Genomic DNA, 16,195 nt, shown 5'->3' with positions numbered 1-16,195 from the left:
TTTGATTAAAACAAGCTAAATATGAGTAGATCACAAGTGATTTTACTCATTTTAGCACAAATACTTCTTTTTTTTTTAATTGAGGAAAGACGATTCGAATTCTATTATTTAAACAGAAGATCATACACTAATTAATCAATCAAATACTTAAGTACATTTTAATACTAGTACTTATTGTCGTAACATGCAGGTCCGGGAACCCGACCGCCAAACGTAAGTGAAAATTCTAAAAAATTAGGAGTCGCTATTAATTTTTTTTACTAGGTGTGATTGGCCACCTATTGACTCGATTCTAATCGATAAAGCCTTAAATTAATTTTAAGCCCACCGAAAAAAACTTTAAACTGGTCTACATTTTTCGAGACTTAAGTTTGGGAGTACGATTATACCCGGGGAAGGATTAGCACCCCAAGAACACCCGTTCTATGAACGATACCATTTTTAGATTATCCTACAAGGCTTTAATTATATTTTCTTAGTTATGATTATCTTATTTTATCTCCTATTTAACCTAAAATGGAATGCAAATGTGAGAAAAGATGACATACATGGCATGAGATAAAAATGTCGGACGAATGACCTTTTATCGAGGACGTTTTTCTGAATCCGCCCATCATACTGATGGGATCCGGGGTGTTCTCTCACCTAGGGAATTATTCAAGAAACACGCCTTCACAAATTCAACGAATAATTCTCATCATCAGGGTCATCGTACGTTTTTCTTTAAAAATAACGTTTTCGTGCATAATGAACCTAATACGAGCAAAAGCCTTTTATTAAAGATGCTTCTCAAGCCCTCCCATCATACTGGTGGGACTTGGGGACACCTTTTCACCTAAGAAACTTTTCGAGGAATACCCGCCTTCGCAAGATCCTCGGAAGATCCCATCATCGGGGCTTAAACTCGAAAACAGAAATATTTATATGCAATGATATGTATGATGCAATATTTATATGCTATGCTAATGCAATTATCTATTTTCATTTATTATTATTTAATTATTATTTTTATTTTATTATATTTTTTTATTATCATATTTTTTATTCTTATTTCTTATTATTATGTTTTTATACTTTACATTTTTTGTTCTAAGTTCTTATGTTTTTCTTTTATAATTAGATAAATTATTTATAATTTTATGTTATTTTAGTGAACAAAAATTTTATTTTTTTATTATACTATTTTTATTTTTTATATTTTTATTATTATTATATTTTCGTAAGCAATCTTTTATTCAAACCTAATGCCTAAGATCTTATTTTATATATCTATATTTAATTTTTTTTTCTTTCTTATCTTTATCTTCACATTTTTTTATAATATTTATTAATTCATAGTTTGTGCCACTTAATATTTAATGCTTAATTTTAAATTAGTTGTTGTTTTAGATTTTTTTATTATTTATTTATTTATTTATTTATTTAATGTCATGTATATTGTATTTTCACCAATTAATTATTTACTATATATTAGAATTATTAATATTATTTTCATCATTTTTTTATATCATTTTTATTTATTTATTATTTTTATTGAATAATTTTTGCATAGTCGAATTTTTTATTTATTAAAATTTCGGGATCTTGAAATCGAGGCCCTCCCATCTACTAGTAGAGCCTTGATTCGGATTCCGAACCTAGGGAATATGGGCCCGGGATTGCGACTTCTAGCGTCCCGACCGATCATCCCATCATCGGTATCAAACTAAACAATTATTTTATCTATATTAAATAATTAATTATCTTATCCCATTTTCATTATCTCTATATTTTACATAAAACCATCTCTCTTGATTAGCTTGTCATTTACTAATTTTATTCATTACATTTTATTTACGTATATGTTTCATATATTTATTTTTAACAATTAAGTGTATTTTTTATTTCTCCATATATTTTGTTTTGGTTTACTTATATAACTAAATAATTATTTCTACCTAATTTTATTATTACTTATCATATATTTAAATATATATTTATTCCTATATTTTCATCTACTTCCATTTCTACACATTATAAATCACTCTATTTTACTTTCACCTATTTCATTTTGTTTATTTCTTCTTATTTTATTTTTTTTATTTCCAAGCGAACTCGGAAAGGATCAAACCCAAGAGCTTTGTACCCTCCTTCAACGATTTCAGTTTCTTTAACTCGATTTCATCATCAACTTTTTTGAATTTTTCTATCATATAACCATCTACAGGGCTTCCTACAAGGAATTTATAATGGAAAAAAATAAGTTACCGAAAATCCAAGCCATAGACCAGTCAAAAACATAGATTATTACTTCCCCTAGTATAGTTCATGATTAAAGAGTATCCACATTGATCAAATCCTATAATTCTAATACTATATATAGCTAGCACCTGGCCGAAATGTGACTTTGATAAGAGTCCCAACTCCTCCATCACCTTCAATCACTTCTACGCTTCCAATAACGTCCCCTAGTAGTTTGTTGAAAAGCCTTCCGAGCTCGAGAGTACCGTATACATCCCAAATGAGAGCGGCCGGCACAGCAACCTGAGTATCCTGTGAGAGATGACCGTGCATTTTTATGCTGCGCTTGTTTCTCTGATTATTTTCTTATAAGCTTATGGATTTTGCATCCCTTGCCGGTGTATTTATATAGCCTATTGTGACCTTTAAAAGTGCCAAAACAACGACAATTAGTAAAACCATACCAATGCACTGCACCGGCCCCTGGTTTGTAGGTTTCTAGATAGAATCTACTACGTTTGGCAGGAAAAGATCCTTTTTCCCTAGAGATCCGGATGGTCCTGCTCCTACCATTAGATTGTCTCTTCAAAGAAGGGACTTCCACGTAGGTAATCTTTATTTTTTCTTTCTTCGATAAGTTGAGATTTTGGTGCAAGTAATCTTGATTAATAAAGGTGAAAAAGAGTTCTAATCTATAATTTTATTCAAATTTACTATTAAAATTATAATTAAAAATTTTCACATTTGTTGAGTTTTAAATATTTTAAACACATAAATATAATAAGAATTTTTATCGATTAATTATCAAATAACTTTAAATTAAATATATATCTTAAAAATTTATAATTAATACTAGAGTAGGTACTGCTCCTTCAATGACCCCTCCTTGATAAGCTTGTTATTACTATGTGCATAGTCCATGCCCCAAGTTAGGTTTCTTATCTTGACACATAAAACATATATCAAATGGTAAGTTTATCATCTCTACCTACTCGTATCAATTGTTTTAAGTTGAACACTCATTCAAAAATTTTAGTTAGAGTTCAAGTTTATTATGCTCTTGTTGCTTTCGCCTTGTTATGTGTTGTTCATGTGGTAGACCCAATCATTTTAATTATTAATGTTGAGTTTACACGTGAAAGGGAATATTGAATTAAATATTAAATTTTATGTGATTTTCTATTCAAATTAAATCTCTGCATCTATTATCAATTAATTTTAAGTTAGATGATTAAAAAATTACCATTCTTATTTTGTTCAAATGAGATAGTAATAACTTTTTCCTTTTATTGTTAATGCAGTAAGTTCGGAATTTCTAAATTCAAGAACTAGGGCCAGGGCCGTTTTCCTTTTTAATTTCAATTTTTAAAAATGGACTTCATTTCTAATTTACTAATTGTTAGGGTTTGGTTTAGAACAAATTAATGAACCGAGAAAAAAATTAAACTTGTACATAATAAGAGTTTAATCTAAAACCTAAAACCTAAAGTTATTAGAAATATTTTTTATCATTGAGACTTGATGTCATCTCCAAATATATTTATGATTAATTACATTATTAAATGTAAAAATTATTTTTATAAATATTATGTACTATCAATGTCTTGAACCACTAGTCAATATAATCACATTGAAAAGGTTTTGGATGGTGAATAAGAAATAATATGTTATTTATAGACTAAATTCAGAAACCTATACAACAATACTGTAAAATTTTGGTGAAAATGTGGAAGTCATGTTTTGATAGACAATGAAAAGGATGTAAACTTTCGAATTCTGAATTTGGACACCCTGGGTTGTATAGGCTGCTCAAATCCCACTGATGCATTTGTGGGGAAAAAGGCATATATATGAATGACCTTTACTAGAAATTTAAATGGCTTGCCTTTGTCCATTTTCCGTGGCCATCGTCACCTTTGTCCTTTTCTAACTTCTATAACATGCTTTGGGGCTTCCTCCTTTAAAGAGAAAAAGGAAAGAAAAAGAGAGGTAAAAAGAGAAAAAAAAAAAAAAAGATAGAAAGAGACCCGTGTGCAATGCACGATTATTATTTAGTTTTCTTAATGAAAAGTATCCCACCATTTGACTAAAAATAGTTGCACAGTATTATATGAATTTTTAAAAAATATATTTTTTAATTTATTAATATAACAAACCAAAGTTATTTAATTTCTTATAGGTTTCATTATTCAAATTATATATTGAATAACGGAACTTTTTTAACATAGGTATGTATATATATAGACAACTTTTTTAACAAGAATTTAAAATAGTCTATTACAATAAAAGTTTGAAGTAGTTTAGATTTTTTTCCCAACATAATTATTTAAATGCCAAAAAAAAAAGGAAAAACCAAGACCTTTAGGTTGAATCAAAGACAATGTAGTTGCATAGCACATATCCTATTTAGTGGAGTTCAATTTTTCTTTGAGATATTTGCCGACGACTTCTGCCAATATTTCCATAGGCTTGGTAGTCGCTTGAGAAGCCAGTTCTTGAAGCTTATCGTCTATTTCATAATCCACTGATGACCTGACAATAGATGATTCAGCATCTTTCTCAAGTATTTGCAAGCGCATTCGATAAACATCAAATCCAACATCTTTGAATGCTCCTTCAATGGTTTCTCCTTCCTTCAAGCGTATCTCATCATCGATTATTGTGAACCTTTCCTTCATATAACCAGGTCCAGGAGTTCCTAAAAGGATTTCAATATCATAAATCAGTCACGGATATTAAGGAAATAAAAAACACAAAAGTATAACGTGCAATTGCATATATTATTATGGTTCTAACTAAACTTAGAAATTTAATAAGAATTCAAGTCATCAGCGGTGAAGATGAATCCTATGTCTAAGCCTAATTCACAAGAAAGAGTTTTAAAGCTCCTTGCCCTTAAGCAAAAAGATGAGCATAGCAGTGTTACTCAAGTTCCAAAATTCAAAAATCATTGAAAAAAAAATTGTACGTATATATACTTAAACATATTTACCTGGAGGGAATGTGATCTTTAAAATAGTGCCAACGCCTCCATCACCTTGGACAACTTCCACTTTGCCCACAACATCTCCTAGCAGTTCATCGACGAGCTTCGCGAGTTGGAGACTACGGAAGACATCCCATAGTACAGCTGCCGGAACCTCTACCACCGTATCTTGTGATAGATGGCCGCGCATTTTTTTCCTCCTACTTTGCTAGTTTCTTTTGAAATCTTCCTATTGTAAGATTATAAATTTGTCGCAACCGTTTTCATAAGGATACGGCTTTAGGAAATTTCGACTATATCAACAAATTAGACACGCAACCGGCTGTGTAATAAAGGTGTACGGAGCCCATGTGCTTTCTTTTTCAAAAGGCAATCAAATTCTTATACGGCTCCTTGGTTTACGTATTATTTTAGTATTAAAATAATAAAAATATATTTTAAATTTAAAATTAAAGAATAATATATTTTAAATAAATTAATTCAATTAAATCAAATCAGATCGAACTCGAGACTACAAATTCGTGTCCAAATTCAACCCAAATCAATCCCAACTTATGGCCCTTAGCAGGTGGCTGTAGAAACCAGTTTTAAAAAATAAAAAATTAAAAAAAATAAAAAAATGATGAAATAAAATAAAATAAAAAATGAAATGATGAATGAAAAGGAAGGGACTGAGCGTGTGCTCAATCCCTTCCCCAGTCCATCATTACAGGGTATGAAGGCCCCTGAAAGGTAGTCGGGTTTGAGAATGATCAGTTCTCGTTCTTTCGACAAATTTAAAATTAATTTAGGACTTCGTCGATTAGAATCGGGTTAATAGGTGATCAATCACATCTAACTAAAAAATATTGGTGGTGACTGCTAAACAATTTAATTTTCACCAACGTCTGACGGTCGGATTCCTGGACCCGCACGTTACGACAGTAGCATGACCCTTTTTTTATGTAGCTTCAAGTTCTTGTTAAGACAAAACCTTTGAAAATTTTAATGCTGTATATATTTAAGTCCAAAATTTTTGTGTTAGTGATAATATTAATCCATATGAATACTCTCTTTGTTTATCTCACTTTATCTATCTGGATTAGACTTTCACAAAATTTAAAGTAATAGTTTTACTTTTCGATTTAATTTTAGTAAACTCGTCACTTTGATTAAAACAAGCTAAATATGAGTAGATCACAAGTGATTTTACTCATTTTAGCACAAATACTTCTTTTTTTTTAATTGAGGAAAGAAGATACGAATTATATTCTTTAAACAGAAGATCTTACACTAATTAATGAATCAAATACTTAAGTACGTTTTAATACTAGTACTTACCAAAATATATATTCTTTTATGTAGTTTTTAATAATTGTTCGTTAGTAATTAAATCTAAATTATTGGATACTTCTAAAAGTTGAACTAGGACAAAATAACATGTATGTATGTATGTATGTATTTATGTAGATTTAGTTCAACTTGAGCTTTTTTTATTATATACTAATTTGTTGATTCCTTTGTTAATTGATTGATGATATACATAATATTTCAAAAAATTTCTAAACTATTTAAAAAATTTTAAATAAGTTTATATTCTTTCATTACAGTCAATCAAATCTTTATATTTATATTTTAGATCAAATAAGTTATTATAACTAATAATTGAGTAACTGCTATTAGTCACAGTATCACTTGTTATTCTATGGGATGTGGTGCTAACATGACACAATGGATAATAATATGTAATATTGATGTGGTATGATGACATGATCACGTGATATTTTTTATCATCCACATTAATATCACATTAGTATAAAAAAGATAAATGGTATTTTAACTAATCACAATTAGTCAGCTGCTATTTGAATCAAAATATAAAAGTACATGGAATATAATAAAAAATAAAGACATTATTTGTATTTTATTAAATAGTACAAGAGCTTTTTAAAACGTTATGTCTTGATTAATTGATTAATTATATTTGTTAAGATTTATTCAATTGATTATATTTGAAGTATATACTTATATATATGTTTACATTTTTTATTTAAAAAATGTTGTTTTAATATAGTTCTAGAGATTTATTGGAGCCATTATATCGCAATAATAAAGTTTGTTGCAGGCGATTTATAAGCATACGGCTTTAGGAAATTTCAACTATAAAACCAAATTAACTCAAGAGTCAAGACGAATGCTTCAAAAAAAAAAAAAAAAGGAAGAGTCAAGATTGGATTAAGACAAAATAGAAAGTAAGACCATGCTTTTACAAATTTGGTTCAATTTCGTATTAGAATTTTTTCACCGCATACTAATTTGTTGATTTTGTCAGTTGATTGATTAATTATATTTGTTAAGATTTAGTCAATTAATTATATTTGAAGTGTGTACTTATATATTTTTTATTAAAAGAATGTTGGTCTAATATAGTTCCAAAGATTTATTTGACCAATTATACGTGCATGTATATATATTGAGTATTTGATTAATTATATTCAATATTTGACTTAATAATAGGTAATTTAATATTATTTTTTTTAATAAAAGTTGTTGATGAACCGAGCAGAGCGGGCCTGCTTATCTAAAAGCTAAGGTCGAGCTTAGCCTGATGCCACCGTATAGCTTCTGGATTAGCAAGGCTAAAAATTCCCTACTGGAAAGCCCCACTGTTGGAAACTATAGCTTCAGGATTTTTGATGGATTTAAATGATGGGATGGTCATGTCCAGGGCACCGCCAAATTTTAAACGACAGCAGATATGGATGAAGAAGAAAAGGATGCCGTGAACAATTTTTCCTTCCAATGAGCTAACCTTTTTTATATGAAACTTGTGGTCAAAATAAACCGAACTTACTGGTTATGTATCTAACGTATTCTAGTTAAACATCTATTTAGTTTGGTCAATATCTGTCCCTAGTTTCTAATCATATTTTCTCCGGTATCGCAAGACTCTCAACGCCTTTAACTTTCTCGAAGAAGATTGTCGGTGGTGTAAACATCGGCGGCTATTCCATCATTCAAACTCAAAATTAATTAATTTAAGAGAAAAAAATTGTTCCTTCTCTGTCTTCTCTTAATCAAACTCCCCTTTTTTTGAAACTTCAAAAGAGAAAATTCTAGTTTTGAAGGAGAAAATGTAAGGTCACTTGTTATAAAATGTGGTAACATTTCCTCAATTATATTATACTATACAGCAAAAGCAATGCTATATAGTACAATAAGGGAAACATAAGGATAGAAGGAGGTTTTTATGCTTATTGTTTTTGTGTTATCTATATATAAAAAACTATGATTGGTAAATAACTCAAATTATGTAAACAAGCACAAATTGATATATGCACGTGTATAAGACTAAAAAAGTATAATACTTGAAAAGCTCTTGAACTATTTATAAAAAATTTAAATAAAATTTTATTATTTTATTCTACTCACTCAAATCTCTATATTTTTATTTTAGATCAAACAATCTCTTATAATTAATGGTTAACTAAATACTGTTAGACAAAATGTCACTTTTTCTTTTATTTTCCTATGGTGCTAACGTGAGTTGATATGGAAGATAAAAAATGTCATATGATCAAATCATTATACCATATCAATATGTCATATCATCATTCATTATTATATATTAGTATATTACATTAGTATTACGTGACATAAAATGACAAGTAATATTTTAACTAAATTAATTAATTATAAAAATTTATTTAATTTAAAATAAAAATATAAATACTTATTTACTTCCAAATAAAAATACAACAGTTTTTGCTGGATAAGCTAATGGCTTAGAGTGTGGGTGGGGGTCATACAGGAGAATGCGGAGGAAATGTGGGTCATTTTTACTGAATATGTACAAGGGACCAATAAATTGCGGGCAATAAGGGGTTCATCAGATACCGAAACGAGGCATTTGGGCTTCATCAGACAAGCCAGTTTTTGCTGCACTTTTTTCTCGTTTTATAGGAAATGGTAAACGGCTTGGATGGATCTATAGGCTCATTATTCACCAAGAAACAAAAAGTGCTTAGGCCCATGAAATATCTGGTTCTTATTTATGGGAATTAGTTGTACCTTACGGGCAAAGCAAATGCAAATGGATGTTGTCTTTAAAAAAAATTAAAATATAAAAGTTTGATTGAATAAAATAAAAAAATAAAAATTTATTTGAATTTTTTTAAATAAGTTAAGTGTTTTTATAGATATTATACAAATAAAACTTAAAATTTTAAATGTTTAAAATTATAAATTAAAAATAAATTTAATTCAAACAACATTACGTGAATTAGATTAAGGTGTGAATATCTTACTCTTATTACACAATTTCTATCTCTTTTGTAAGAGTGGTGTTGGCAAGCAAGCTACTTAATGCTGGGAGCTATGTAAACAGGATGTCCTCCTGATACAGTGTCTATGTCACAGTTGTGTTTTCCCATAGAAGTTAGTATGCGAAGGAGAGAATCGGGCCTAAAATATAGGACTAGACTTACTTTAGCATTCTTTCTTTCAAAGCTTCATGAAAGAATTTCAATTTTCGAAAAAAAAGAAGAAGATAATTTGGCATGGTATGCCGTTATTTGGAGCATCAGGTGTGCAAGAAATGATGTTGTCTTTAGTGGAAAAATGTGGGACAGTGAGCAGATCATGGAACTCATAAAAGTAAGGGTGGCATGGTGGGTTAAGGCAAAATGACCGGATTCTAATCCTTCAATTGGTGACCTTGCTCGTCTCCGTTCTGCAGGCATTGTTCCAAAAAGATTAGAAGCTTTGAAACGATGTCAGGAATGGACGAAACCTTCTAAAGGTGCCCTTAAATGTAATACCGATGGCGCCTCCAGTGGAAATCTAGGTCATTCGAGTAAAGGTGGGATCTTAAGGGATCACAATGGTAATACTCTTGGTGTTTTTCTCTAAGGTTATTGGTTGGTCTGATTCGAATATGGCTGAAATTTTGGCTATCAAAGATGTTGTTCTTTTTTATGTGGCTTTGATTTGGTGCTCCTTTCATGCTTTGTGGATTGAAACTGATTCGATCAACACGGTAAAATGGATCCAAGACCCAAGTAATGCTCCATGGAGGCTAAGAAGTCATGTTATTCAACTTTCTAACCAGTTGTCCAAGGTTAGGAATTGGCGTATTAACCATATCCGAAAGTCAGCTAATGAAGCTATTGATTCTTTGGCCAAGGAAGGTATTCAATGGGAACGAAATTTGTTTTTGGTGTCTTCATGAGTTTTCTGTTTATGCGGAGTATGTATAGTCTTGGGGGATCTTTTTCTTTCCTATACAGATGTTTTATTCTGGTTGCTAGCATTACTTTTGTTTTTGTTTTGGGGATTGTCTGGCATTAGTTGGTTGTAATGGTACTAAGGGTTAAGCAATCAGTTTCCTAGTTCTGTTTTTCTATTTTGACGCAGCCATGTTGGTAAGGTTTTTGTAGCCAGCGTTGTGCTAAATGCTACCTCTTAGGTACATTTTTGTAAGTTTCTTAAGTCATCATTTATTGATTTACCCTTTCAACATATATATATATATATATATATATATATATATATATATATATATATATATATAACTTTTTATATAAAAAATGTGGAAGTACATTCCTTGTAATGTGTCCATTTAAATTACATTGCAATATTTGTTTTGTATCAAATTACTACAATATAAGATTGCAATGCAATCACATTATAGTTAATAAATGTAATGTGATTACAGTCCAATATCAAAGCAATCAAATTGCATTGCACTCTGTAATATTTTTAAACATATTTTTACCTTTGAATTTTGTTATTTTGTTAAAGACATTTTGTAACGTTATAATTTGTTTTTGTTAATATATTTATGGATTTCGAAGGATGTCTACTCTTTGTTACTCTCAATAGCCATTCTCTATTGAATGGTGGATAGTAATTGTCAATAAAATTTATATTATTTTTACAAGAAAAGGAAAATAAAATAAAATATATAAAATTATAATAAGAAATGAAAATAAAAAATATGACGTTAAAAATAAATTTAAGAGATGATATAATATAAAAATTAACAATAAAAAAATACAAGTATATTAACTTGCATTTTAATAAATAGAGGTAATTCTAAGAATTGACATTATTACATTCTTAGCAAATTATTTGTAAAGTTCTTGAATTGTAATTATTACTTTGTTTATATACCAAAAACTACAATATTATTTTTTTTACAATCACATTGTATTATAAAGTACCAACTATCACCCTAATAATTTGGTAGATCTTTTTACTAAATGACTTACTAGAGACAACGCTAGAAAGATGTTGTTTGGGGCACAAAACCCTTTTGCCTAGAGTCACTATTCACTAATAATGGAAACTAAACCTTTTCTCGAGCAGTACCATTGATTCAAAGGTTTAATTGGTAAAACAAGTTAGTGATAAGTGATTATGGAAAAAGCTCTAAGATTTCAATTTAATCTTTTAGTGCTAAAACATTCAGATAATGGAAGATGAGGGTCATACTCTTAATAAGATTCAATTGTAAGGTGTGTGTCAAATTAACAAAGGCTTAAATGGAACCTTCGCTATATGAACGTAGGAGTGGTGCTACTTCTAACAAAAATAAAAGGGTCAACTTTTGAAAATGTTCATCAAACACTAAGATGTAGCACATGACTTAATAAGTGCTAAAACTATCAATGAGCGTCTAACAAAATTAGATAATATCGAGTGTGTGATAATTTCCATTTTAATAATAAGATTAAGTTTAATCTATTAAGACACAACTTATTTCGTCAAAACTCTACATTACTCACACTACAAGAAGATTCAAGCTGAAAAACATCTTTCTTTTATGCATGATATTTACTAGTATTTGATTTTCTTCAACATTACAATCTAAGTAGGGGATTGTTAAAGAAATTAGTCCTATTAAATTGAAAGTTAAAGTTGAGAGGAGTCCTATCCATGTAGTACAAAACAAATTGCTTTTGAAAACTATTTGGAAGGAGATTAATAATTATGTGCCTATTAAAACAAAACTCAAAGGTAGTAGCTTTTGATAAAAAGTGTCTATTAATTCAAAACTCAAAAGGGATCACTTTTGATGAATAATATGATTGTTTGATAAATAGCGGTAACCTTTGATGAATAACGGTATTGAAAGTCAAAATTAATTAATTCAAGAAAGAAATTGTTTTTTCTCTATCTTTCTCTCAATCAACTTTTTTTTTCTCGAAAACTCTTAAGTGAAAATTTCCATTTGATTGTCTATAATTTTTTGAGTACTTTAATCGAATCATAGAAGTATATGTCCCAATAAAAAATAATAGAGATATAATTAATTTAAGAACAATATAGAGTTCTAATCTACACGTATTAAAATACATAAAATTTTTCAGATTTTGTTTTTCTAATTACATATGAAATAACAATGTATATATGTGTGCAGTTAATTGTGATTTGGGGAAGCATTTATCTTAGATTCACATGTTTATCCAGAGGGAATGTGACCTTTACAATACTTCCAACGCCTCCATCTCCTTCCACAAATTCCACCTTGCCGACAACATCTCCTAGCAGCTCATCGGCGTGCATTTCGAGATCAAGACTACGGTAGACATCCCATACTATAGCTGCCTCAAACCCTACTGTGCTAGTTCTTCTTTTAAAGTAAAACACATAGTAATGAAACCTTAACTAATTGATTTACACCTAAGTGATAAAAATTTTCACACTCATAATGTCATGAGCCAACCTTGTATCAGACAATTATAAGATAGAGTTATCTATGAGATTGAATTTTTTGTACTTGTAAGGGAAGTGTTCTTCTTTCAAATAATATAATAGCTCGTTGTGGCACTTGAAAAAATACTTGTTAAGTCTTTAGGAGAAAGACCTTTTAGGAAAAGAATGTCCTCATTTCAAGAATTGTAATGGCTACTAGTAGAATATTTGTAAAATTTCATAAACTCTTTATAGGAGGTGAGCAGTCGATGGATTATTAAGTTACCTCACTGGTAAAGATATGTTTATAGCGAATCATTTAAGGCTACCTCTATGACCCAACGGTGGCATATTTTGGTCTCTTTGTACTTAATTTCATATTAATAAAATATTTTTCCTTTTTATAACTAAATAGTTATATATATAGTATTCGATATGTCTTTTGATTTTAATGCGGGTTCTTTTAATCTAATTTGTTGTTATTATTAATGTTGGAACAGATACAACCGAGTATTAACTGACTTGCGTGAAAGCGTCCACTCAAATGCTACACGGACTATCACATACTTAGACGAAAGAGCGTAATTCGTGACACAAAGCATCAGGAAATCATCACAATACATCTATATGGATTAACCAATAAAACCAAACAGCAAAAAATAGTATAGTCATCAACTCAATTGATATTATTATGAAGCACATCGATCTTAATTAAACAAAAAAAGAAACATCTTGCTTCTTGCACCATATTCACTAATCAAGAAGATTAATTCAAGGCTCTTTATTTTAATTGCTTAAAACGTAGTTGGAATCTTAACGTAGTTGGAAAAGATTCCTGCAGGTGAGTCGTTTTCTTTTCAATGTGATGTTTCCCAATGGGTTCGGCAATTATTTCCAGTGGCTTGATACTCACATGCGAAGCAATTTCTGCAAGCTTGTCATCTACTTCATACTCTATCGATGACCTGATGATAGATGATTGGGAATCTTTCTCCAGTATCTCCAAGCAAGCACGGAAAAGATCAAATCCAAGAGCTTTTTACCCTCCTTCAATGACTTCAGTTTCTTTAACTCGGTTTTCATCATCAATTTTTGTGAATTTTTCTATTATATAACCATTTACAGGACTACTCACAAGGAATTTATTGGAGAAACATTAAATTACCAAAAGTCCAAGCCATGGACAATCTATAATTCAAATACTATAGCCAGTACCTGGTGGAAATGTGAGTCTGATAAGTGTTCCAACACCTCCATTACCTTCAATCACTTTCACCCTTCCAACAACGTCCCGAAGCAGCTTGTCGACAAGCCTTCCGAGCTCGAGACCACAGTATACATCCCAAACGACAGTGGCCGGCACAGCAACCAGAGTATCCTGTGAGAGGTGACGGTGCATTTTTATGTTTTCTTTGATTATTTTCTTATAGGCTAATTGATTTTGCATCCCTTGCCGGTTTTTCTTTTATAAATAGCATTTGTGACCTTTAAAAATGCCAAACAACAAGAACGACAGTTCAAATTACTAATAGATAAAATAATATTAGGCGAGAAAATTGTCTACTTACCTTTGTCAGACTGCGGCGGCCCGTCAATTTGTAAATTTCCAGACAGAACCTTCTAAAGGACATAGCCAGACTGGATGGTCCTATCGGATCATTATGTTGTCTTCCTCCAAGAAGTCACCCTTAGGTAATGTATAGTTTGTTGCTTCTTTTGCCAATAAGTTGAGAATTCGGAGGTAGATAAATATTTAAGTTAATAATAAATGCATATTAATGCGTGAATGTTTTTTATTTAAAGAATTCAATTCCAGTTTTATTATACTCCTGTTTGTTTTCATCTTGGGCACACGAGTACGTGTCAAGTAATAAATTTATCTTAAAAATTTAACATAGTAGGGTTCAAGGTTATTATATTTTTGTCACTTATTGCCTGTTCACCTCTTGGATCCGCTTATGTCAGTTGTTAGTGTTGGACGGACCTATACACGAGAGAGAGGGTTGAGTTTTGTTATTCCAAATAAATTAAATATTTGGCGTCAATGATTAGCTTTTTATTCAAGTCAAATCTCTCCGCCTATCATCAATTAGTTTTAATTATTAACACATTACCATCCTTGTTCCATGGGATTAATTTTAAAAGATTATTTACCATCCATTGAAGTTAATTTCTAAGTTGAAGACTTAGAAGCTCTTTTTTCTTTTTAATTATTTAAATATTAATATATAAATTATTTTTTGATAAATTTACTTTGACTTGAAGTCTTTGATCTTACTTTTTATAAAATTACAAACAAATTAGTGGATCCACCAAGTCGACTTTAAAGTAAAACCACCAAAGCAAAGGCTTTAGGTCTCAAATTTTTATAAGTTTTATAATTTTATGATAATAATATAACTAATTATATTAAAAATATACAAAATTAAAATAATTAATAAATATCTACTCTTAATAAATATCTATTTTGTCTCATTTTTACATTCTATTAATTCTCAACTATTTATCTTATTTTCTATTAAAATACGTAAAAGTTAAAATAATTAATAAAATGACATATTCTTTCACTTTCTTACCTAATAAATTTAATTTTTTATCACTTTTTAATTTTCACAATACTATTAATTCTCAACTATTTCTCTTATTCTCAATCAATTAAGGATAATATGTACTTAATAATCTCCGGTCGCTATTTTCTTCCTAAATATAAAACAATCTTTTTGTCAATTTATAATATCCACTTATTAATTTTCTTTCCTCATTTGTTCTTTCTTCTTTAATTTCAATAAACAAGACTTCATTTGAATATTTAACTTTAAGTTATTGAGCCATTATTGTGGGTTCATTAACTTAATTAACTACATAAAACTTTAATATAAGTGATGTAGACACTAGATTAAAAAGACAATGAACAAAAAATGATGGAAAGAAAGGGAGAGAGGTACGACTGGCAGGGTGCGGACGCACCCTGCCAAGCACCTCTCTCACCTGCCAGACGCGAAAAATTCGCGTCTGGCAGGTTAGTGGAACTTGCCCCTGGGTGCCCAGGGACAAGGCAGTAGTGGAGCACCCCCTCCAAAGCCCAGAAATCGGGTATAAATGGGAGGGGGAGAACCTGCAGCAGTGTGGGGGGGGGAGCTTTAAAAACAGTGGAGAGCAACCAAGGAGCAGAAAAATAGAAGAGGAAGAAGAGCTGGGCAGAAAAATAGAGAAGAGAGGGAGAGGTGTTCTGCTGTCGGCGCAAGAAGAAGGAGCATCGAACGGAGGAAGAGAGAGAGGAGCGGCGGCTGGCGCGGCACCAGAGAGAGAGGA

At 30.3% G+C, this 16,195-nt stretch overlaps 1 protein-coding gene and 2 pseudogenes across 2 annotated transcripts; all 3 read right to left on the bottom strand.

Moving 5' to 3' along the window:
- Positions 1-2,064: 2,064 nt before the first annotated feature.
- Positions 2,065-2,607, bottom strand: LOC148762883 (norbelladine synthase pseudogene; annotated as a pseudogene). Its single transcript, XR_016026376.1, has 2 exons — positions 2,370-2,607; positions 2,065-2,212 (listed from the first exon to the last, which is right to left on the bottom strand). The product of XR_016026376.1 is annotated as a norbelladine synthase pseudogene (transcript).
- Positions 2,608-4,562: 1,955 nt separating this feature from the next.
- LOC18599539 (norbelladine synthase-like) lies at positions 4,563-5,449 on the bottom strand. The gene is made up of 2 exons (XM_018120587.2): positions 5,213-5,449; positions 4,563-4,918 (listed from the first exon to the last, which is right to left on the bottom strand). The coding sequence occupies exons 1-2, from the start codon at positions 5,394-5,396 to the stop codon at positions 4,623-4,625; spliced, it is 480 nt and encodes a 159-aa protein (XP_017976076.2). The 5' UTR covers positions 5,397-5,449; the 3' UTR covers positions 4,563-4,622.
- A 7,182-nt stretch (positions 5,450-12,631) lies between these two features.
- Positions 12,632-14,282, bottom strand: LOC18599536 (norbelladine synthase pseudogene; annotated as a pseudogene).
- Between the last annotated feature and the right edge of the window lie 1,913 nt (positions 14,283-16,195).

The sequence above is a fragment of the Theobroma cacao genome, chromosome 5 (genome assembly GCF_053813885.1).
Source record: "Theobroma cacao isolate CCN51 chromosome 5, ASM5381388v1, whole genome shotgun sequence".
Classification (NCBI taxonomy): domain Eukaryota; kingdom Viridiplantae; phylum Streptophyta; class Magnoliopsida; order Malvales; family Malvaceae; genus Theobroma; species Theobroma cacao.
This window is presented reverse-complemented; position numbering and strand designations above follow the sequence as displayed.